At 46.7% G+C, this 24,786-nt stretch overlaps 1 protein-coding gene across 1 annotated transcript in view; it reads left to right on the forward strand.

The window, feature by feature from the left end:
- The window catches only part of VIT (vitrin), a 35,964-nt gene extending 18,593 nt beyond the window's left edge, over positions 1–17,371 (forward strand). Inside the window, exons 9-18 of the mRNA XM_010151516.1 lie at positions 503–541; positions 642–698; positions 1,340–1,402; positions 4,825–4,872; positions 10,246–10,308; positions 12,999–13,146; positions 13,333–13,436; positions 13,937–14,163; positions 15,989–16,502; positions 17,115–17,371. Of these exons, the coding sequence (XP_010149818.1) occupies positions 503–541; positions 642–698; positions 1,340–1,402; positions 4,825–4,872; positions 10,246–10,308; positions 12,999–13,146; positions 13,333–13,436; positions 13,937–14,163; positions 15,989–16,502; positions 17,115–17,293 (1,442 nt within the window). The 3' untranslated portion in view covers positions 17,294–17,371. The remainder of the gene's footprint in view (positions 1–502; positions 542–641; positions 699–1,339; positions 1,403–4,824; positions 4,873–10,245; positions 10,309–12,998; positions 13,147–13,332; positions 13,437–13,936; positions 14,164–15,988; positions 16,503–17,114) is intronic.
- Positions 17,372–24,786: the final 7,415 nt, after the last annotated feature.

A 24,786-nucleotide genomic window follows, 5' to 3' on the forward strand; every position in this document is an offset into this window, starting at 1 on the left:
ATTGTCTCATTATTTACAGTCTGCCTGCTTGCTTGCGTCCAGCCACTCTCTGCAGAAAGGGTAGTATCTGGTCTGGGGGGTTGGTTTTGGTTTGGAACTTCTTTTTTAAGCTTCCTCACACAACCAGAACAATTGGATGGTACTGAATAGAAATAAACATAGACTGCCAGTGTGAGTGAGAGAAGGAAAGTTATAAAGGAAAGACAATCACAGCAGTAACTACAGACCTTTTAAATGCAGACCAGAGATCTGTACAAGCAATGCTCGTAACTGCAAGGAATGCTAACTAGGGTAATTTGTTTCACAGACAGAACAAGGCAGTCCTTTTTTAACCTGGCTCAGAATATATAGAGTTAACATCTCAGATAGTATATTAATGAAAACTCTCTATATATGAACCATTAACTCTGACAGCTATGAGACTCAGTGAAAAACCCAGGTAGCAGTAGTACTAAAGCAAACACGGTGTAAATCATGTTTTTCCATTTTAATGTCTACTTAGGACAGATTCAAGCTGCACAAGGAAGAGGACAGAATACAGGTATGTCTTAAATTAATAACAACTAGTAATTTGTATAGCTAGAACACCAGAAAACATTGTGTTTAAGTTCCATGTACTAACCAATATAATATTTTCAAAGCATTCAGGGGCACTTCCACCTCTGCAAGTAACAGGAATATTTTACGACCCAATACAGGTAAAGGCGTTACAATCCCTTCTCTAATTCCTCCCCATAGCTAGTTCCACTACTCACATCTACTGAGTCAGACAGTAATGCACTGGTTTTCACTCCTAACAACATTCATAGTAAGATGCAGTCAGAGCAGGTATCACATTGATTATTGCGTGACAAGAGTGTAATGTTTAGAAAAAAAAAGAAATGGGGATAATTAAAATTTGAAGTGTTCTCAAAATAGTACTCTAAAACCATTTATAAAGGTATTTCACAATGTTTGCTGCTGCAGAATGAGAGGGGAACTTTGTGTCTGTCTAAGTTTGGGGGATGAAGGCCTGATTCTGAGAGGAGATGCGTGCGTCGTTTTCAGGCCCTGAGCACCATCAGCATCTCAGGACCAATTACCCGTCGTTCCAGTGCACAGGTGTATTAGTTACAGTGTGCAGCACCTACTAACATTTAAGCTCTTTTCTCCTGCTTCTGCCAACCTCTTTCAGCTTTTAAATTCCTTCTTTTAAGTCCACAGTTTCCATCTTCCTTTCCCATTTGGTTTGAAAACATGTGCAGAAAGACAGTTTGGGGCCATTGCATCCCTTGTAATTGTCCCTCTCCCTCCTCACCTGCCAGTGTCTAACTTCTCGTCTCTTTGTCAGATCACGCAGGTATTCAGCGCCAAGAGCCTGTTGCCGCCTTCCGGAGGGCTGCCAGCTCTCCAGCCCACCTGGGTGAGCAAGATTGCTAGCAGCAGATTTTTTTGCACTCTTTCATAGTTTTAGCCACCCAAAATTAGCCCTCAACCAGTACGGCAGATCATTTCATGTGTCCTGGAGGAGGACCAGGGCAAGCCTCATGCACTGAATGCCAACAAGCAGCTTCCTGAATGCCAAAGGCAAAGGAATTCTTGGTCACTGGCAAGCTGGTGTTTCAGGCCATGGGAACCAACACCTACCAGTGTTCGCAATTATCCTTATTTGTTAGTCAAAACAAGGAATGAAAACACACCTCTGTGCAGCCTACCAGGTCTGCGAGCGAGCTACATGTCCTGTTCCTCTGAACAGTAGAGCCTGTTACGTCGCCTGTAAACATGCAGGTCATGACAATGCACTGATTATGTGACACCACATATAGGGTGGGGATACCCTGGGGTGGCAGAACTGCCACCCTGACAGGGCCGAAATTGGACCCAATATCTGGACCAAAGGATGTGCTGGCTAATCCTCAGGCCAGCCAAGTCTTTGTCAGAGAAGCAGGAGAACATAATGCTAGGTCTTGTTTAAACCAAAGTCAGATTTTGACCCCACCTAATTGACTAACGGCACCTTAAGGTCCCCCCCGAAGGTGATTACAAAGCACATATTTCCCATCATGAATGATTCTGTTTTCTCCATCACAAACAAGAAGGAAAAAACCCACAGTCACATACCTGCCCTATTCCCAATGAGACCTGATTTTTTTTTCAGAACTGGTTTTGGCAGCTCGGATGTGTTGCTTCCAAGCAGCCAATTTTTCTAACGATCAAAGGGGAATTCCTGAACAGCTCCTTGCTTTCTTGGAAAGAAGAGTTGTTTTGCTTGATCCTACCAAGCGTGCGCACACACTGCTCTGCAAACAACAGTGATCAGTTCTGCGGGTTTGGCCAGGTTGTTGAGGAACTTCCTCTCATCGACTCAGGTTACCAAAAGGGTGTGCTGGGAAAACACCCACCCTGGCACACCGGTTGCCTGCTCAGCTTCTGTCTGCACATTCTTCGGAAGGTCCCAGTCCTTCCAAGCTCTTGACAATGCGCACAGACTCTCTTGAAATGCCATACTCATTTAGCTCAGGTGTTTTTCCAAGACAATTATACCCAAGAGTCTTGATTATTGAACTCCAGTTTTGGAGTATTTTAATAATCAACCCTCTATGACCATCAAGAGGAAAAAAAAAAAAAAGAAACAAACCCTAGCTAATTATAGGAATAATCAGTCCCCCAACAGGTACACATTTCATTGAGAGATTTCTTTGTTATGTGTCTAGGACTACCTGCAAGAAATAGAGCTTTTTCCTGGATTTATGGGTCACTCAGAAAGCTGTATATTCTGCATATTTGCAGGCAGCTACCCAAATTCCTTGGCATTTATCTAGTGCTTTTTTCATTAAAGTTTTAAAAGGGTATGAGCCATGAGAAGACTGCTTGAAGAAGCAATAGACCACTGTCACCCCCAGAGATTTGGGCAGAGTACAGCACCTGCACTCATCTGAAGTATTTCTTGAGAAGAGTGAATCTAGAAAAACTTCAGCATTGCTCCTACTGACAAAAAGTAGCCTTTTCATTTTTCAGTATCTGTCTCTGTCTGAAAAGCATCTGTCTTTTTTTGAGTTTAAGTAGTCAGAGAAGTTCGAGGAGCCTGTGCTCTGAGGACAGTACCTGGCAATGAGCTGGCAGCAGAAGCAAACCTGTGATACGTGGACTGACACGTCCCGTTGCTCTGTATCCTTTAGCTCACATCGCTGCTTATGAAGAAGATAAGAGCAGATCTTCACACAGTTCCTTGGCTGATGCCACGTGCTGTGCAGTTCCTACCACTTTAAGGAAGTTTTTCACTGCAACTCATACAGCAGTGTATTTGTACAGAAGACTCAGGAAGTGCACGGTCTTCTTCATGATTTGCTCTTTGGTTTTTTTAAGTTGGTCAGGCTGAAAAGTATGATCATATAGCTCTCTTCTCGCAGTCACTGGACACTTCTCCACCCTGGGAGGGTGAAGTACACCTTTGAGATTATCTACTCACAAGCTGGCTTCATTGAAATCTGCTGATCTTCCCAGTGACAGCATTCAGGGGACACGTTGGCCACTCTGCTAACAAATGAGCACCAGCCCTTCTCTACGGATAGGGTCCTCCTGCTCTGCAACCAGCACCTCTAGCTCCAGTCGTTGCTGTTTCCTCGTAACTCTGCTTAAGGCTGTACAAAATTCTGGCCACAACCCTGCCCACGTGGATGATAAACTAGGAATATTCCTCCTGTCTTTCCTCCTGTTTCCTTCCCTATTATCCTGGCCTGCCCTTCCTTTACCCTATTTCTCCACTTAAGGAAAATCAGAGCAAAACTTCAGTGTGTGTACTATGACTGACTTCTCAACCCTCCACCTTCCCCAGTGTTTAGCTTCTTCGTAGGGTGTCTAAGCAGTGATCAGCATGGGAAGGGAAGAGGGTCTGGAAAAGTCCCCTTAGCAATCAAATGTGACGTGGTTGCTCCTACCCTAAGGGAGATCAAATATCTTATTCACCCACCTGTCTCACGCAACAAGTCTCCCTCCCAGAGAGCAGCTGATAGCTCCTCACTGGAATGGCAACCCAAGGACAAGGTCTGTGCTCCCACTAGGCTGGAGGACACAAGCAAACTCACAACTTTTTCCAAACCTATGTTGTAGCTCACTCACTGGCTCTAGTCAGAAGCACACCAGCTGCCAGCCTGGGTGGGGAAACCCAGGCACAGGAGACAGCATGGACTTGAGATATATCTCTGTAAACCCACCTGAACAAACCTGGAGATGGACTGTGAGCGGTCAGGGATCTCACCAGTGCTCCTTGGTATTTTTCTTGTCCTAGTCAGCTGCAAGGGCTTTCATCTGGCTGTAACCCAGGGCAAAATATGCTCTTAAGCATGCTTCAAAAGCAAAGACACTTTGGGGTTTATTTATGAAAGCAGCAACTTTGGTTAAGGTTTCCATGCCTGACAGGCTGCAATCAAAATTTAAACAATTTTTTTGTTTTGCATGGGTTGAGAGGATAGAAAATTCCATAGACATTAGGTAACTGCAGATTTTCAGTGGAAAAATAATCTAAGCTGAGAAAAAGTATACTGAAATCCATATACTTGCCTCAATATCAATGCCATTTAGAGGTAGAAGACCAAAACAGATCTAAAGAGGTGTATGTGAAATAATTAAAAAAGGTTAGTGCTCTAGAGGCAGGGATACAAGGCTCCTAAATATGGCTTGAAATGTGAACATAAAGGTTTCCAGGTTTGCTGATATCCTTAGGTCCTATTTGTTAATGATAATTCACTGTATGAGTTGACCCTTCTAAACTGCGTCAGGGCTTCATATCGTCTAGTAATTCCACTATTTTCAGTAATAATTTTTCTTCTCTTTCATGTGTGAAAGCAATGGAAACAGACTTGTGGAAACCTGGATTGAGCCTTTTTGACACAGGTAAATATTAAAAGAATCCAGTAACTAGTCTGGGAATAACTGTTTTCCATCACACATGGGGAAAGCTAACTCTATTCAGTCCAGTGACACTACTGATAACCTCATTTTAAGGAGTAATTACAGTATTCAGAATTATAAATGAGTTATGTAGTTTACATCTTAGTAGTTAAAACTATTCTGTACTTGCATCAGTCTCGAGTTTCTGCCTAAAGCAGGAGCAGAACAGATGAGCTCTGGAAAGATTTGGCAGCTACACTGCAGGAAAGGGGTTCTAGCTACTGGAATCCATTTGTAAATAACAAGGTATTTTGGGACAATAGATTATTCTGATGTCAATGTAGTTAGGAAAGATATTCAGATAATGATTGGAGAGTTTAAGCTGACCATAAAGAATAATGAGCCATCACTGAAATTTTCTGACATTTTAGCCTGAAAAACTGACAACACAAGGATGACATTTTTATAATTACTAGTGAGCGAGCGGGAAAAAAAACCCTACTACTTGTAGCAGACTCAAGTAGTAACAAGACCAAGACTTGCAAACCCCTTAATCAGGAAGAGTTACCAACTGCAGATTCTACATGTTTAATATTTAAGGAATCCCTTTCCTGGGGAACATTTACAGCAGACGACACAAACCACAGGCCAGTTCATCCCAGGGTGCTCTCTGTCTCTTACAAGGGGCTGGACCACCCGATATAAGATGTCTTTCCCATCGCCAGTGTTGTTGCAGGAGAGGGCTGTGCTGGTGGCCCTTGCACAGACCGTTCCCTTGAACAACACTCTGCTTACTTCAAAGCTGAGGCATGACTAATCCTCGCACTGGCTGTGAGGAGCAACACGGTCCGTACGCATTACTTTGCTAATCCGGTGTCAGCAGCCACTGTCAAACTTTGCATCATCCCAAACATGATCAGATCTCCCTTCCCCAGCAGCAGCCATCTGAGACAGAGAGAGGAAACGTTTCTATCAGCTGTAGCTTAAGCCTTCAGCGTGCTTATTTAGAAAATGCTGCAGCACTAGGGCCAGGGGTACCATGGGGTATTCTGAGACAGAAAATGACAGATTGCATTAAATGCAATGCAATGAGAGGTTGGGCATGGGGGAAGGGGTGTTGTATCGAGTTTCTCAGCAACTGAAGTGCCTGCATAGACTGGTGTGATAAAGTCTGATGAATTCAGATTGTCACTTCAAAGGAACCGTTTCTGGCATACATGTAATCACTGCTGTCTTACTTAAATGAATGGGAAGTTTAATCAGCTTGGACAGCTGTGACAATCAGTGAAGGGAACTTTAATTAGCATGGAGTAGACTGCCCATGCAGTAAGTTGAAATTCCCATGGCAATAACAACATTAAATTGGACTGGGAGGCCCATAGAGACTGACCACCTCCCCAATTAGTTAGGGAAGATTATTTGGTGGGTGACCTTATTGTTGCACTGAGCACAGATCAGCCAGCTGACCTACAATCTTCAAGAACTAGTAATTGCACTGGCAAATGAAAATGAAAAATGCTGCATCGCCTACACTTGGGTTTTCCATACCAACCAAGATAATGTCAGCTGTATGCCTGGGTAAGGAACACAGATATTACCGATGCAGATAAACGCATGAGGCAGATAACTATGAATTAGCTTCCCTATACAATTTAGTTGCTGAAATGAATGGCACATGTTAATATCTAATTTCACTATGGTGTTAAATCCACCTACTTTCTGTTCCGCAAATAAGGCGAGCAGGGGGAACTGCGCATATGGGATACCAAGTTGGCGCACGCGAGGTACGTGATGCACAGGCTGCAGGATGGAGCGTGGCTTTGGTCTATTGCTGATGAGCTGTTATGTGCCCATGTAATTAAAACCTGTACTGGAACATAGGTAGTCAGGAGGGCAAGCTGCCGACTATTTCAGGTTTTAAAGAAAAAAACCCACATTCTTATTCATGTGGTTGACAAAGAGGGGCTACGTATGGGTCCAAGCCATTGCTGCCTTGGTCTCTCTCATGTCACCCATAACTCCTGTATCAGATGAAATTGCCATAAGGCAGCGCTGCCAGCAAAAAGAGCTGTCAGCCATTACGCCTCCCAGGCACCCTTGGCACAGGCATCTCTGTGGCCAGAGGGACAGGGAGCTGGTCCAGCCATCATTAACCTTTTTCTGTGCTCCTGGTTTTAACTCTACTCTCTCCTTGCATCCCATTGACACTGGGCAGGCATGGGGGCCAGTGGTGGGGCAGGAGCAGACAGGAGGGTACCTGGCAAGAGGAGGGCTCTGCCTTTGGCCGGTGGGGCTGGTTTGCACCACCTGAACGTGTCTGTGGGACTGTGTCTGCAGGTGTTTACACACAGGCAAAGCAAGGGCAAAGAGGGGAAATTGCCATATCACACTGCCAAGCTTTTCCTCTCCCAGGCGTGGGGTGCTGTGGCTGCTGGTGGAGCGACAAGGTCGCCAGACGTGGGCACACAGCCCAACCTCAGTCTGCAAGAAACTCTTGGCCCTGGGGGTCTTCCTTCAAAGTGGTCTCCTGCAGCTTTGCTTCACTTTGCCTGGCTGCTGAACTGCCTTCCTCTGTGTTTATCCAAGGAGCAGCCACGGACACGCATCAGCCTAAGCCCAAAATTCACTCTCCTCCTGTAATCCTGTCCTGCTTTCCCCTCCCTGCGTGGCTGCTTCTTGCACTTCATGCGCCAGTCCTCTCTGGGCCTGCAGCTGGTGGATTTGCTTCCATCAAAGGTTATCAGCTAAAATACTCCTCTGCAGCAGCAGCTGCACCTGTGCAGGATTTGCCTCATGCCCTTCCTCAGGCCAGAGGCAGACTTGGTCCCTGGCAGCAAGACTTTCAGGGCTGAGACAGGTCAGAAATGTTTGCTGCAGCAGGTGTCACTGGACAGAGCTGCTTTGCATCACCCCTGTTCCAAAAACATCGCTTTTCCCCAGTCAGGAGCCAGTGCCCAGCCTCAGGCAGCGCTGCTCCAGTACCACCACTCTGCCTCCCCCCCGCTCACCTTTCCCTCATCCAAACAGGCTTCCCATGGGCAAGCGCGCACCATCAGGAGCCGTCTGCCCTTCTCCTTGCCTGGGAGCTCGTCCCACGCGTGCAGAGGAGGGACAATGCAACAAGCATAAACCAGCAAAGTGCTGGACAACAGCTCCAGCTGGGAGGGATGAAGCCAGCCAGAGCCTGGCTCCCCAGCCTATCTTTGCATGGGGCCAGCCTGCTCTGGCCGGAAAGGACAGGCTCCACTAACCATGGAGGTGAGGCATTTCTGGCACAAGAGCCAGTGTCGGGATGGGCTGAGAGCCCCTGTGCCCTGCCCAGAAAGCATCTGCCCCAAAGCTAGGGTAGGAGGACCAGGAGGCTGCGTGCAGAGGTTGCAAGCACCGCATGTACAATGATAAAAAGTGACACCAGCCCTGGGACTGCCCTAACCTGTCCCGCCATAGCCAGGGAAATTCCCAGACAAAACACACAGAGAAGTCACTAGCTCTTGGCATAAACAAAGTGGGGCTGATCTTTTTGCCCTTCACCTATATCATTCATACGCAGGCACGTGAGCTCCCCTACAAGGCCAAGCCCAGTGCTCCAGCTAGCTTAGTGTCCTGTCTCTAGTGACAGGCAACAGCAGATGCCTGGGGACAAGCAGAGCAGAGGGAAACCACACAGAGCTGCTGTTAGCAATTCTGTTTAGTCCCTCCAGTAGAAACTTTCCTCACTGGCAGCTGAACCTAAAAACAAGAAGCCAAAGCAACTTTTCTGTCCCATAAGGATGCTGCAAGTGGGCTATAGCCTCCCAGCAGAGTGTCAGGCATCAGTCGGCTTCACGTTAGCCACTGCATGCTCAGACTTCATACAAACTTGGTCCCTGACCTAAAACGACACGCTGCTTTTGGCACGCAGGTGGAAGGACTCAAAGTAGTTGTATTTGCCCCTTATGAGGGGTGGATCATTAGACATAACTGGAATGGAATTAAGAGTGGTGATGGAGGGAGCTGGAGCTGGTATTTCCCCCCATTTTCTTGGCTGATTTCTGCATTATTATGGCTGAGTCATTAACATCTCCAGCAACCAGTTTAGGCAGCACACGCACTCAGAGCTGTTGCGCCTCCCGTCAGATTTAGGTGGTGACCTTCACTAATGCCCCTTTGCCACCTGCTCTCTTTACGTGCACTGATGCTCTCCTGCGTGGCTTCCTCGTGGCTGCCTGCTGTGGAAAGAAACTCTGTGGCACCTAGTAACTTCTCATCTTTTTTCTGTATGAAGCTCACACTTCCTAAAGTTACCTTTTTACTGCCTCTCTGAAGTCTGTACTCTTTCCTTGACATCTTTGGTGACAAAGATTTAAGGAAGTCTTTCTCTCTCTTTTTTTATAAAAATTAATATGCAGTTTACAAAACCAGTAAACCATTCTGCTGTTCTTTTGACCAACCGCTTCCTTGGTGAGCATTCAGTTTCGGGCTTGTCTGATCATTGCTGTCTCTTCTAAGGATTAACCCAGCTAAATCCCCTTAATCTTATCATGCTGCAGTTAAAAGAAACAGTGCTCTGCTCTTGCTCAGGAGGGAGATGCTGTACTGTAGGACACTCTCACCAGACAGTTAAGTCCTGAGTGGAGTTCGGCATTTTCAAACCTTCTGACGCCAGCCTGTTGGTATCCTGTGAGTCAATGCGTCTCACAAAGACATAAATGCATATTCTCAAGGCTACTATATTCCAAATATCTCGGTTGGGCCCTCAGCTAAAATCCACTAGTGACCCATGAGACTGTTCCCTGTGACATGACTGTCTCTTTGCCACAGTTTACCCTGTTTCTTTTGTGCTTTCCAAAATACCCCAGTCCTCCGGGAGCACCTGAGGAGCTGTGGCTTGCATTGCTTCCCCTGCTGTAACGCGGTGGGGCGAGTCGCTGCCCACGCCTTCCTCTCCAGACAGAAAAGCAACTGGCTAAACCTGCTTTGGACGTGGTGCAGCTCATTGTGAAGCATGATGAGCCGGTGGGCTGGCAGCACCAGTTCTCTCAAGAGCAAAGTGTGGGGAGGTGACCACCTGAACCACGGCCATCAGCCTCAGCACATTGAGCAGGCTGCTCTCGAGCCCTTGCAGTGAGGGGACTGACTCGCAAAGGGGAGCCCAAGCTGGTGCCTGGAGAGATTTTGGTGGCACTTCTAGAAATGTCTCCACTCTTGTTCTATCCTAGAAGTGACATAGATGGAAAAAGGTAAGCTCCAAGGATGTGCTCCGCATCCTCGTTTCCCTCCCACATCCATCCTTAGGCCAGGGGGGACTCTGCAAACCACTTCATTGCCTGCTTCCTTCCAGAGCAAGGGCAGCCACTGAGCACACACACCGACTGAGCCTTTCCTTCCTCTCTCTAGGTTTCAGTTCAAAGGAAGAATTGAATATGAAGCCACTGGAGTCCATCTCTCAGGGGAACCCAAGTATGTACATCAGAATTAATTTCATACTTAAGCGATACCATTTTAGTAATTACACTTTGCTAAAATGCACTCACATTCAGTAGCAAAAGGTAGGTTTTCAAGAAAGCCTAAGAAACTCGAAGAACGCAATTTCCCTTGCAGAGGAACAGCGAGTGCTCCTTGCCAACCCCACTCATGCACGTAATTGGCTTTTGCTTCTACAGGGAAGGAAATGAGAGCCAAGATTTAGCTTACCTGGGCAGGGAGATGGTGGCTGCTCACCGCTGCCTCTTCCCAGGCAATATCAGCTCCATGTTCCTGGGGCACAGAACTTCGCTTGGGGACTTCGACGGTGGAGGACAGCAAACCAGTGTGTTGCAGCCAGGGTTGGACGAGCGAGCCCTGCTGACCAGAGCAGGCTCCTGTGGTTATGCTGAGCACCCTACCCACAGCAGTGGGTGGGAGGGAAGGAAACCACCTGAGAAAGGGACCCTGTGCCTGCCGCAGCGAGCGGAGAAGGGACGCAGAGGGAGCATCACGGATCCCTCAGTCCAGTTATAGAGATGTAGGGTCTTCAGCTCTGAAAAGGAAATCTTCTACAGTCCTTTATAATTAAAGGCATATTTTCCCATTAACTCATCTTTAGATGGGGCCCAGAGTAGAAGAAGAAGAGAAAGCAAGCTCTGAGTGGAGAGATGGGATCATATGCTGCCTCCTCATGGGAAGCCGCCCTGGAGAGGGGGCTTCACCCTCCCACCGGCACCCGGGTCCTCTCTTGCCCATCCTCCAACAGCTGAACACTGTCATCTGCAGAACTGGCATTTCAAGGACTCTATGCATTAACTACTGAACTAAATGTCTGTATATTCACAGGTCCTCCTAATATTTAGAAGTATTTTTCCCCTAAGCTGTCAAACGCATATAAAACTGATACAGAAATAAGGAAAAGAAGAAGAAAAGGGGGAGGATATGCCCTACAAACCCAATCTCACTGCAGGAAAGCGCAGCTGTTTCCAGCAGCTGAACTGAGATAAGGCACACCAAAATCAAAACTTTCATCCCTCTCATACCTCTAAGATCACAAAAGCTGTCAAAAAACCTACGCAAATCTTGCCTCCCAGCAAATCAGAAAGTACTCAGCTCCCTCCAGAGCACCTTTAGCCTGTGCTCTTGCAAAGCCCAACTAATGTCCCAGCACTGGAATTCTCCTGCTGCCTGAATCCTCCACAGAAATTAAGTCTGTATACAAGGGTATGTACATTTTTGCATACCCAGACCCTGTTGGCTAACAAACTCCCCACTTTCCACATATAGACGTATATATATAGATGTAGCTCCCTTTGAAGGACAGGAAATTCAGGAAAACTTGGCTGTTAATTGACATATTATTTGTTGCGGGTCCTTGGCCTTGCCTCATGATATGCTGTGAACGAACGTGGTTCTCAGTCACGCTTCTGTAATTCAGCATTATTAGAATTAGAAAAACAGACAGCTAAGGGAGAAAAAAATTGAAGGTAATGAGATGGGAGGCAGTTGCATAAGCCAGTAAGAACAATCAGCGCTTTGTAGCCTTCGGGCTACCTAATGATTAAAACACACTATTTTGGACAGTCTGATTGGTAGGAGGCATCATTGGAGGGAAATCAAGAGATGGGGATGACCCAGACACCAGAGGGGGAAAATGTTAATTAGCGCTCTAGTTAAGCCAAATTTTGATCCTATTCCTGGTCACAGTCCAACTGATGAATGTTTTACCACTAACTTCCAGAGACGGAAAAGCAGGCTGGCAGTGACGAAGACAGCACTCGCAACCGCACAAAGATCAGCTTCATCTGTGTAATTAGAGAGAAGAGTTTGTTTGGGTGCAGATGTAGCTTTTCTAGTAACTGCTTTCAGCCCAGAGAGGCGACACACAACAGTGTGCTGCTGCTGCTCACACAGGTACAAGCCTACAGGTACAAGCCTACAGCCACATGCAAAAAGAGCATCCGCTCAGTCTGAACACACCAAGAGAAATCATCATCCCTGATGCTTTCTCCAGCCCAGAATGAAGCTGCTGAACAATTCTCCCTTGAAGAGACACCAGGATGTCCTTTGCCCTGAGGCACATGCTGGGCACCACACGTTTAGGGAACTGAGCAGGTCTTTGCTCCCTTCTGAGCAGCATTAAAACTGTGTGAAGAACTTTTCCTGTTACGTCTATTATACCAATCAAGCCCACAAAAGCATCACCAGGGAAACCCCTCTAGTCTGTGCTCTGCAGGTGGCCAGAACGCAAAATGCAAGGGTCATGTCTGGCCTTACAAGCTCTCACCACCTCTGGAGCTGTGAATAAAATGGGCTGAGCACAAGCTGTGGCTCTGCGGACGCAGGACACGAGCCAGCTTGTCCTATGCAGCTGACCCCTCCCCTCCTTAGCTCCCAAATCCAATGCTCCCAGGCTGAACCTGGGGACAGCTTCTGGCCCTTTTGTCACCCAGCTAGGCTCAGATGTTGTATCACAGAAAATCATGCCAAAGACTGTGTTTCCCAACAAGCAGAACAGACTTGAGCCTACAGCTGTGACTTGTCTTTGTCAAAGCCTTTCTGGTAGAGCTCGCACAGCAGGACAAGTCACTGGATGCAGACTTTTTAGGTCTTTGCTCCTCACAAGCAGCACAGCTACCAGAAAGGACTAAAGCTGTTGTCCATTTTCCTGTGTCTCTCCTCAGACTGCAAGGTTGATTTGTCCTTCTTGATGGATGGGAGCTGGAGCATCGGCAAACGCCGCTTTCAGCTACAGAAGCAGTTCCTCAGTAACGTGGCTCAAGCCCTTGGCATCGGGAGCGCCGGTCCTCTCATGGGCATTGTTCAGTATGGGTAAGAGCTTCTCGTGCAGCTACTCATGTTGCTGCAGGGCACAGCTGGGGTCTGGCAGCAGTAGCTCTGCGGCTGACACATCCTAAAGGTCTTGCTCCAGCTCACAGTCAGGAGCCGGGTCCTACAGCTTTTTTATGGTTGCACATGGAACAAAAACCTGACAGTTGCTCTCATTTTTTCTTTTAGCAATGACCCTTCCACTGAATTTAACTTAAAAACCTATGCCAACTCCAGGGACCTAAAAAACGCCATTGAGAAAATCCCACAGAAAGGTGGACTTTCCAATGTTGGTAGGTGATGGGGCTGCTTGCGCGTCCTCAGTTCAGGGAGGGTTCCACAGCCTGGGCCGTAGAGAGCCCACACCTCCTCACCAGGTACGGAGGCTGTGACCGAACGGTGCTCAGCACTAGGAGCAGGGATGGCAAGGGGGTACCGCTCCCACGGTGACCTGCCTACGTTGGTCCAGGGCGCTGCTAGTCCATCGCAAGTGGACAGGCTTCACCTTTCTCCTTGTGGGCAGCACCCACCAATGCGTCAGGGATCCTTCCTAGCACAGTTTGTCACCACCAGCCCCTCTGGGGCACAAGGAGCGGGTGGATGGGGTTCAGCAAGCACTGGCACCGACAGCAGCGACCTCCCCTCCTGCTTGCATAGCCACAGAAACCGCTTTCCCCAGCTCTCAGCAGGGCTCTAACACTTCCATCAGCCCTCTGCCTACCATTTCGTGAGGTATTACTGGGCAGCGTGCGTCCAGGCCTGTAATTCATCCTCGTCTCCTCTTTTGTTCCAGGGAAGGCACTTTCATTTGTTAACAAAAACTTCTTTTTGGATGCTAACGGAAATCGAGGTGGAGCACCCAATGTGGTTGTAGTGGTGGTGGACGGATGGCCGACCGACCGAGTGGAGGAGGCTTCCAGGCTGGCCAGAGAATCAGGGATCAACATTTTCTTTGTCACTGTTGAAGCAGCTGCTGAAAGTGAGAAGCAGAACGTTATGGAGCCAAACTTTGTGGACAAGGTACTTACTGGGCTGGCCTCTGGCCACGAGCCTGCCTCTGACTACGTTTTCCAAGCTGCTTTGTTTTAGGGCATTTCCCTTTCCTTTTTACAACTTACAGTTCTCTCTTGTCCTGCTCATACTGTCTTGAGGTCTTCTGTACAGACCCAGGCAGCAATGCTGAAATCAGAAAGGGGGTGAAGTCAGCAGAATTGTGGTTTGAGGTGCCTCAGGGAGCAAATGGACTTCCACTGACTAAACATTGTCACAAACCTGCATTCGTACTGAGACAAGAGGTTTTCCAAGCACACGGTAGCATGACAAAGCACAATTGCAGCCTGAGCTTTCCACAAGCCTCCTGCTGAGCATCTCCCACCTAGCAAAGGCCCTGTCAACCTGATGTCAATGTTGAATTGACAAACAGGTCCCATACATACCAGTGTTGGCGCACTGCCGACACAGGCACATCCCAGTTGTTCAGCTACACTGGGCAACTCAAACATTGTGTTTCCACTATTGATCCAATGCAGGTTATTTTTCCTCTTATTTCTTTCTGCTATGGATTTCATGGTAGCTTTTGGAAAAAGAGTAAATCCCTGCTATGTGCTCTGCTGTGACAGTATCCCATGAGTTTGACAGCTGCTCCAGAGAGCTGCGCTGCCTGGGGTCAGTGTTTAATTGGATCGTAGTCCCATTTGCATTTAATGTTTCCAAAGGGGCAAAGCTACAGCAAGCGTCTGCAAACCTGCCAGGGACACGGCAGAAGCGAGAGCAGAGTGGGCTCAGAATAGGAAGGTGAAGAGGGAATGGTGACTCGATACTGCAGCATCGTAACACTGAAACAGCAGACAGACAGAAAGAGCAGAGGAGATGAGGATACGGTGAGGAGCGCAGACCTTGGAGCTGTGGGGCTTTGTGCAAGTCAAGATGAGGCACCAAGAAAACAGGGCCTTGCTCTTTTGAAACACTCAGACTCACACACACAAAGCTGACAGATAAAGCCTTGCTTAACAAAATATTCTTACCCAGAGATGTGGGGCACTGAGCATTTAAAAGGTGCTGAAGCCAAGAACAGTTTGATCCAGCTTGTTCCCACTACTCCCTTCCTCCCTCTTCTGTGCCACCCCTACTTCCTACCCACACCCACCTGACTCCCACTAGCCTCACAGAAGCCTCCCACAGATCTGCTCCCTACAAGTATTCAGTTATAAAAAATTATTTACTTTTTTTTTACTATTTGGCAGAGCCAGAACAACAGGGAATCTTTGAAGACTTTTTGCATTTTCACCAAAATTGCCTGGTTTCTTTTTCTGCTCAGAAGGGTATGAGCCAAGGATAACCCAACTTCAATCCCAGGTTTCAGTTCAAGATAGCAGGGTTTATCAGCAGGCAAAACTTTCCTTTTGCCCTGAACATGGGAGCTGTTGCTGATATTTTGCCAGCTGCCACCCGGCCAACACGCGGGCTCCCATAATGCCCACTGCAGCCACGCTAACAGCAGCTCTGCGATTTGGATGCTTTCTCGACAAACAATGTAACTCACCAAAAAGAGCTTAACAGGTAGCAAACTTGCTTATTACATTTCTTTCACTACTCTATCAGCTCCATCCCACAGCTTTTTAAAAAAAAAAAAACACACAAGGCCGGAAAAACGAGCTCATTACACAAGTATCTGTATGTTACATTGACGTCATTTCCCAGGGAAGCAGATGGTGACTGGAGGAGAGGCCACTTCAGACTCCAGAATTGCTCCTTCCAGGAGTCTATATTTGCAATTTAGCTACATACCCCATCTGAAGCAGGCAGACTGACTTTCCATTGCGCTCGTCCTTGTGTTGTCTTGCAGGCAGTGTGCAGGACAAACGGTTTCTATTCCATCAACGTGCCCAGCTGGTTCAGCCTACACAAGGTGGTCCAGCCCCTGGTGAAGCGGGTCTGCGACACCGAGCGGCTGGTTTGCAGCAAGACGTGCCTCAACTCGGCCGACATCGGTTTCGTAATCGACGGCTCCAGTAGCGTCGGCACCGGCAACTTCCGCACAGTCCTCCAGTTTGTAGCCAACATCAGCAAGGAGTTCGAGATTTCGGACACCGACACCCGCATCGGCGCCGTTCAGTACACCTACGAGCAAAGGCTGGAGTTCAGCTTCGACAAGTACAGCACGAAGCAGGACGTGCTGAGCGCTATTAAAAGGATCAGTTACTGGAGCGGTGGGACCAGCACGGGAGCAGCCATCAGCTACGCCACGGAGCAGCTGTTCAGCAGATCCAAACCCAACAAAAGAAAGATCATGATTCTCATTACAGACGGCAGATCTTATGACGATGTCCGGGTGCCGGCCATGGCAGCTCACCAAAATGGTAAGCTCTTCTATCCCTACCTGCTCTTCATACATGCCACAGCGTTCATCCAGGTCAGAGACATGCAGTTTGCTACCATTTGAAGGTGCTGGATGAAACTTTACGGGTGAAGAGTAGCACCTCACCCTGGGGTCTCATTGAGCTTTAACGGGACTAGCACCTGGTTAATATCTGAATGAGCAATTTTGAAAATAATCACTTAAATCTAGGAAAATACAGCTATGTCTAGGAAATCTCAGGGGATTTCCACTCTTTTAGTAACACACGAAGCCTCCTTTGACTTTCCAGTCAGGATAGTCACACATCTTCCAACACAACTCCGACATTTGCATTGGAACAAGAACCTGGCTTTCTGGAGCCTGTTGTTCAGACCCAAAGCAGAAGCTTTACTATTGTTGAAGCCTTTTTTCCTGTTGGCAAAAGGTGCTTCCAAAGCATAAACTAGGCCTTTCCTCCAATTTGAAAATAACATTTTTATAGGGAGAGAAATCACTGCAACTAACTGCCCACATTTTTGTGGCCTGGCAACTACATTTGCAGTATTGGTCTTAAAATCAAATGTAATGCAATGACAACTTTTATGCTCATTCTAAACTCTGTGTTTCTTTCCAGGAGTTATAGCTTACTCCGTCGGAGTTGCTTGGGCAGCCCAAGATGAACTGGAAGCCATCGCAACCGACCCCGATAAGGAGCATTCCTTCTTTGTGGATGAATTTGACAACCTCTACCGCTTTGTTAATCAGCTCATCCAAAATATTTGCACAGAATTTAATTCCCAGCCACGGAACTGATGGACTCGAGCAAGGTGGGACCCTCCGGCACCATGCTGAAGGCACGCCACGTGCCGCAGGAGCCATGACAGCCCTCAGTTCCACAAATACTGGAGGTGTTTTTCTCTGGCACTTCCCAGTCAGCAAGGTTGATTGCAGCTCTGTCCCTATGCATGATAATGCTCTGCGTAGACTGTTGATTCCCCCCACGTCCCCCCTTGCAGGCTTCAGATTTGGATGGACAGCAAAACATGTAGGAAGTAACTGGAGCTGTTTGAAAAGCTGCTTCCAGCCCACAGCCCCAGCTTGTCCAATTCCCACCTTTGGGCCACACACACAGTCCCTAAAATGTAACACCAGCTTCCTGAAGTGGCCAGGTCCCTTAAGGGAGCAGCCACGCTGCTCAGCTGCAGTGGTGGAAGCACCTCAGGTCAGCACTGAAATACCAGACACTTTCTTCGGGGTGGTGGGAACAGGACAACTCAGATTTGAGTACCTTCTTAAAGGCATGCACTGTCTCTCCAAACAGCTGTCTTGCCAGCAAGTTAAGCTTCAGCTAGTGTAAACTCTAGCACTGAGATTTATCCAAATCCAGAATCTGGAAAGCAAGTGAAAGGAAAGAGTCAAGCTATGGGACCCTACAACAGTTTATCAACCCCCCAAAAGCCCCAAATCCACAAAGCAGCCAACACATGGGAACCCTACAGCACTGCATTACTATTTGATTTTGAAAATTGCCTCGTCTCTTTGGCTTGTTTGGTCCGCTCAAGGTCTGCAGGACCGCAAAAATGCTGCCGGGACAGAGGAGAGACTGGGAAAATCGTGGGTTTAAGTAAGTTGCTCACGATCGTAAAAGCATTTGAGACCCATCACTCTGTCTTTAAACCACAGCTGAGAACAGCTTACAGCAGCCTCTAGCTCAAGGAAAGCTATTCAAGAGCCATTAACAGGATTTCAGAGGGAATGATCTGAAGTTCTGCAGTATACACTGGTAAAAGCAGCATTTTGAGCACTTAGAGACACCCTCTCCCAAATTTGGGATTGACTTCTGTTTTATTGATTGATTTTAAAATGAACATACTACAGCTCTGGATTATTCAGAACACTTTTTTTTTTTAGAAGAACAACTTGCCATATCTCTAGTCAGTAGGAGACGAGTGACATTATTAAGAGGGTCAAAAGCATGGCACTTTAATTAGGAAGCAGCAGTTGCTGGTTATGTTTCCATCCAATATAACTTAAGAAAACATGGTCATTAAGCAAAGTTATCAAAGGAAAGGGATGGAGTTTCAGAGCCAATAAAAATGTGTGTGTTCCTGCCTCTTATGGCAATCAAAGCTACATCACACCAGGCTTGTGGAACTAACAGGAAATTGGAAAAAATTGGAAATAAAATTTCACATCTTACTCACAAACTAGACTTTTTATAGCCTTTATAGTTATAATAATTAACCACGACCCAGGACTCTTATTATTCACATAAAAACGTTAGTTGGAAGTAAATACCCATAGGAGTGACTCCTTTCTGTCAACAGAAGTAGCACAGTCTTTGAAATCGTTTTGTCTGGAAATTTGAAGTAGCTCAAAAATTACCACTGAAGCGAGCATAACGCAGGCTAAAGAGAACGGCAGGTTCTGCATGAACTCCCTGGTGAGGTAACATACCCCAGGCTGGGATCCGCCCGAGAGGTTACGAAAAACAATCCCACGTGGAGCAGTGGTTTTACACATGGAAGGTTCAGATCTTCCTCTTCTAGAAGAAACATTCAGTTCCAACTTTAAGGGAACATCATCAGTAAAATAATGCTACCTAGAGAGAAGATGCAGGGCACTGCCAGCTTCCAAAAAAAGGCAAAAGACAGACATAAAATACATATCTGCAGAGTTTTTAAAACTGAGCTGCAGCACTTCCACAGCAATAGCCTCTTGGATTGAAAAATAGTAAATATTAGGGACAGAGTTCAGTAGCAGCAGTGCAGCCCCTGATCCCCCAGCCCCTGACCCACCACCCCCCTCTCTCACTACCCTTCTGCTGAAGGCACCGTTCTCTCTCAACAAGGGACATGGGCTGGACATAAACTGAATTTACTGGGGACTTCAGTTCAGACATCAGTTTTATTGCCCAAAAACCTGGTTGCTTGGGGTTTAATTTGGGGCTAGGTGAGAAAAAGGCCTAAATCTTAACTTTTAGCTACTCTTAATATTGTGGGTTAATTTTTTAATGCAACAGTTTACCACTGCATGTCGTTTTCCGTACTGGCCATACTCTTGCAGCACGGAAGACCTCTGCTCTGCAGAGACTCCCCAGTGTTGAGCTTGTGCTCTGCCAAAACCACGGCACAGATGGCCGAGACGTTACGAACAGTTAGAGGTGCGCGCGCTCCTCAAGATACGCAGTTTCATTTCTTCTGAAAGCTTAAACTTCAAGCGACAACAGCGAGCTCTTTCACAGGGAAGGTGCACAGCTATCTATCTTCTGTGTCAAGCATTTATAAAGGGCACTTCAGGTTTTGTTGTTTAAATGGTTTATCTCCAGTTTACGCAACAACTATGGCCCTCGGTTGCCAACGTGCATTTTTATTAACTTCTTGGATGACCCTGAAATTGTTGAATCTCAAAGTGTGAAAGTGGTTTAATGTTTAATCCGTCTCTCATCTAAACTTAGATGTCCTCTTCATAGACACCGTAAACTTAAGCATAAGCCTCAAAACTTGTAACACACACCCTTCCGTTAACAAAAGTGAGTGGATGAGCACAGAACACGCTCCTCTTAACTTTACCTTTCACAGCAACCAAAATACTCGCCACCTACTCAAGTCTCTAAATACTGTTTTATTAAAAAGCAAGATAACTTACATATAAGTCTTCATAAATGTTCGAGGGGGTATATTTGTTTGCAGAAAGCAGCAGGATGTAACATATACAAGCTATTTTGAGCTTATCAATACAAGTTGCTATATCTTTTGCAATAAAATTGTCCCAAAGGCACATGCAGTACGTGTCGTCTCGTATGTGGTTAAAAAATAAACGCCAAATATGGTCCAAGGTGTTTTTGCCTCTGAAACGCAGCTGAGATTCGTGCTAGATTATGGAAGACCTAACAAGGTTGGTAAAGCCCCAGGAGTCTCAATGTTGCCCTTTTGCATACTCAGCTGGAAAAAAGCCTACGAGTGAGCTAGCAGAGGAAGGACCACCAAGTTACCAGAGCAATTAGTCACTGAAGCAGTCCACAGTGGCTGAAAGGCATCAAAGTCATATGCATTTTCCCAAGTCTGCAAGATCTCATTTTGTTTAGAACCAGACTTCTTTTGGAAGCTGGGGAAAAAAAAAAAAAACCACCAAAAAAACCCCCACAAACCCCACAACAACAAACCTCACAAAAAAACCCAAAACCAACCAACCAACCAACCAAAAACCATGGTCTCCACATGCTTTCACGATGCAGGGCTGAGCCAAGAGGATCCAGGTGTCCAGATGCTCGATGCTGGGCCACTTCATTTCAGATGCCTAGTAAGTGTGGTGGAACCTGCTGCCTGGCTGAGGCATCCAAAAGAGCAGGGCACCAAAGGGCTGGGAGACACAGCCAAAGCGGGGTTGTCTGATCACCCTCTCCCTAGGAAATAAGCATCCTTGCGCTCAAGAGTTGGGCTGGCGGCTTATCACCGCTCAGCAAGCAGTGCAGAACACCCACCTGGAAGTGAATACTGACGTCCATGCTCCAAAAGCCTTGGGGGAGCTTTGCGACAGCACCTCTTGCCTCCAACTCCAGCATCAGCTACTCACACTCTGGGTGAACAACCAAAGTCCAATTCCAAGTTCAAGTATCTCCAGTTTCCTAGCAGTACCTTAACTGGCTGGTCCAGAGGTGGGACACCCAGCACCTCTGCAGTGGGTGTGCCACCCTGCACTGCGGGCATCGCCTGCTCTATGCGCCCTCCTGCTCCCCAGCTGCTGCCCCCTCGCTGGTTCAGCAAGAGGAGGAATTCCCCACGGCAGCTGCTCAATTGCTTTCCTGACAGGCAGGCAAATGAGCTTCTCCTTCCTCCTTGCACTCCTCCTGCCATGGCTCTCCAGCACACGAGGGGAACCATTCCAGTAACCTGGAAAATCCCTGGGGTTAAGCATCCAGGCAGGACCAACCCAACTCACAAACCCTTAGTGGATCTGACAACTTACCTGCAACTTCACAGAAAATTATCCACATATTCTACTTGGCAAGTCAAAGCAAGCAGTAAGGATCAGCCACCAGCAGTATTACCTGGGCACCAAACACCGAGTCAGTCTTATGGTGTCTACGTACCGTAAATCACTCCATGGTTGAACAAAGTCACCCTATCATTCCTCCAGGTGCTTTTCTCTGCCCATCAGCAACAGTACGGGAACAACTTGATCCCTTTTCCATTCCCACCTCAGTTTGAGAAGTCTTAGACAGTACCAGGCAACCCGCATTTCCTAAATCCCCTACATATTGAAAACTTCGCAAGTGTACAACTATATAGCCGAGTGCCTCCAATTCCTCAAAGGAGCCTTTTTTTTCCCTCATTAAAAACTTAAACTGGCGGGTATCACCGTCAGAAATTACTTCTTTTAAAGCCCAAAGAGAAACGGTAGTTAGAACTTTCACCATAAGGCCAGAGAATACGCTCACTTTTCTCACACCCAAACTGTTATGGGGACACGTCTTGCTCGCAGGCAAGCCCGTAAGAGAGTCAGGAAGGTCTCCAAGGCGGGAGGACCACTCCTTCATGAATTGTCTTTTCTACCTCAGGAGCCTTCTTCCGACTCCCTTTGGAGGCAGAACACTGCAACTGCGTTGTCACTTCATAAAGCGATTCCTCCTTCCCTACGACGAGGGAAGATGAGTAGGACTAAGTCAGAAGGCTTATTTTACCTACCGTGGAGAGGAGAACTTCGCTTATCCCACCTACAAGCTTAGAAAAAGCAGGATGGACTCGCTAACGAGTTGTTCTGCTCAGTTCTGTGTAGGTTCCCATACCGCCCCCTCAACAGTGCCGTGGCGAGCACTTCCCGTAGCAACGCGACTGCCATCTGCGATGTGTGGTTCGTTCTCCCTCATCCTCTCCCCAAGGGCACAACCACGCTCTTATTTTCCTGTTAAACGAACGTTCCCCCCTGGGAAGTGCACTGCGTCCCGCTGCGACCAACGCACTGCTGGCAGACCAGCTCCGCACGACAGCGCCGTACCCACTCTGCACGTCCGGTCACCCCAGGAAGGTACCCGGGGGGAGATGCAGACTGCCAGCAGCCCTAAGATGGAAAGTGGTGCCAAACCGAGACATACGGAGAGTAGAAACACTGGGATGCTCCTGAGAATGGTTAACGCCTTGCACAGGTCAAGAGGAAGTTCAGGTGAAGTCACCTCACGCCCCTCCAACGCGTGTCTCCTTGTCCGGGTCCGAGCGCACTTCTCTCTCCTAGCACCTCACATCTTGTGATAAAACGCAGAATTATGAGGACAACGCAAAATGTTGAAAAATAGTATTTATTAGCACCCAATTTACATCATTATATGGTACAAATGACACTTACTTGCCGCCGTAACATTAAATAAAGCTGCTCTTAAAAATCATTGCTTATTTCCGGAAGTCCGTGTGATTTTGCTCAGCACAGAACGGGGGTACGGCACGCAGCGACCCCACCTCACTACTGTCACACCAACACAAACACCTGCACGCTTACCACAGCGTGGAATCATCTTCAACGGCGCACTAACGCCAGCGGATCTGAGGAATTTCAGTGACAAACCGTTTACTTGCCTTATTCCAGCAAGCGAACGTCGCTTTCGCTATAAACCCATCCAGGAGGTTTCACAAAAGACGAAATGCAGTGGGAAAGAGAAAAATTCAGGGCTGCGGTTGAGAAGCTAAAAAAATACACTGGCATATTTCAAACTAACCTCCCTCTGAATTTTCTATCTTTGCCATTTCAGATATTTAACCAGGAGTTCAAAATATTGCATTTTAGTAAGAAGTTTAGTATTAAGCATGTGAAGAAGTATTTTCATTTAAAGCAAAAATTTATACTTTTTATAATAAATGCTTATCAAAACTTTGGAGAACAAATCACTTGTTCGCTTTTCTCACATCCCAGGGTTAAGCAGCCTTTCTGAAATCGTGTAATACATCAAATTTAAGCATCCTTATTCACAAGAAAACTATTTCCTTCACAAGTTAGAAAACAGAATTCCTCACTTCGACTAACCTTCACTTTTGTACAACAGTAGCATTTAAACAAGGAAATTTGGTAGTACTGACATTCCAACAGAGCCTTGCACTGAGCCATACACAGACTGGCAAGCAGACCATTACTCAACGAGTAGGTATTTCTCATTTGGATCCACCACTTTGCAAGACACTTGAAGCCCAACATTGTTTCAAAGTAGTCATTCAAAACCGGCGTGCAAAATCATAACCTCAGCATAATTCTGACGGGGAGTCTCAATTTCCTGTACCTGTTTACGTATCAGTCACAGTAGCCTTTTCATATCAACTATCTGTCATGGAAGTGACCCAAAACAGAAGAGGTGCAAGTGTAATTACTAACATTTAAGTGGTTATCACCTCTGGTATCTTCTGCAGAAGAGAACTGTCAGGTAACAAAGTTCAATAGTTATTCTCGTAGAGAGGGAAATAAAAAGTTCACTAATATAAGCCACAACAAAGAAAAATACAAACTACGGTCCGTGAGGCAAAGAAATTTGTGCGTTTTAACCTGACAGATGCTTTTGAAAAGAAACCAATTGAAGATACTTAAATGAGATACAATGCAGGTAGTTGATCTGCTGACAAATGCCAACAGGAAAATCTTCCAGCAACAATCGTCTTTTCAACACGGATTTGCTTTCCAAATTTTTTGCAGATGGATGATTCAAGGAAAACATAGCACAAGGCTGCTTTTCAGTCTGCTTGGGCTAGGAAGGTACAAGGAATTATTAGCTAACGCGCTCAGTTTGCATTTCCAGAAAAAGTGCTAACACACGAGACAGTTTGCAAAACCTATGCATGCCTGTAAATGTCTGGCTGCAAGGAAACAAGTCTAGGAGCCATATATCTGAAAACAAGCTACATTCAAAAAGCACTATCTTGATGAGAGGAAGAATAAAAAAATAAATTCTTAATGGAAAAATATTAGCTTGAAGTCCATTGTTTATCCCTTATACAATGTTTTTGGCTGCTTTTACTAAGTAATCCAAAAAATAATGAAAATATTTGGCTTGGTAACAAGTTATCCCTTCCCTTTCAGAATAGAATAAATCCAGCTGCATAAATCTTCTAGACATCCCAGGCTAACACTCTGGTGTAAGGGCCAAGGGTTTCTTGAAATAACAAGGAAGTAATCCAGGGAGCCTGCAATTCCCACTGAGGGAATGGAAGTAGACTGGGCTTGAGGACCATGTCAACACAAGACATTGAGCAGCGTAACACACACACGTGCAGGCACGGTTAAATGTGAGTGTGATCTCCCAGGATCACAGCTCAGCTTGGCAGCATGAG

This window comes from Eurypyga helias, unplaced genomic scaffold (assembly GCF_000690775.1).
Source record: "Eurypyga helias isolate BGI_N326 unplaced genomic scaffold, ASM69077v1 scaffold25105, whole genome shotgun sequence".
In the NCBI taxonomy this organism is placed as follows: Eukaryota; Metazoa; Chordata; class Aves; order Eurypygiformes; family Eurypygidae; genus Eurypyga; species Eurypyga helias.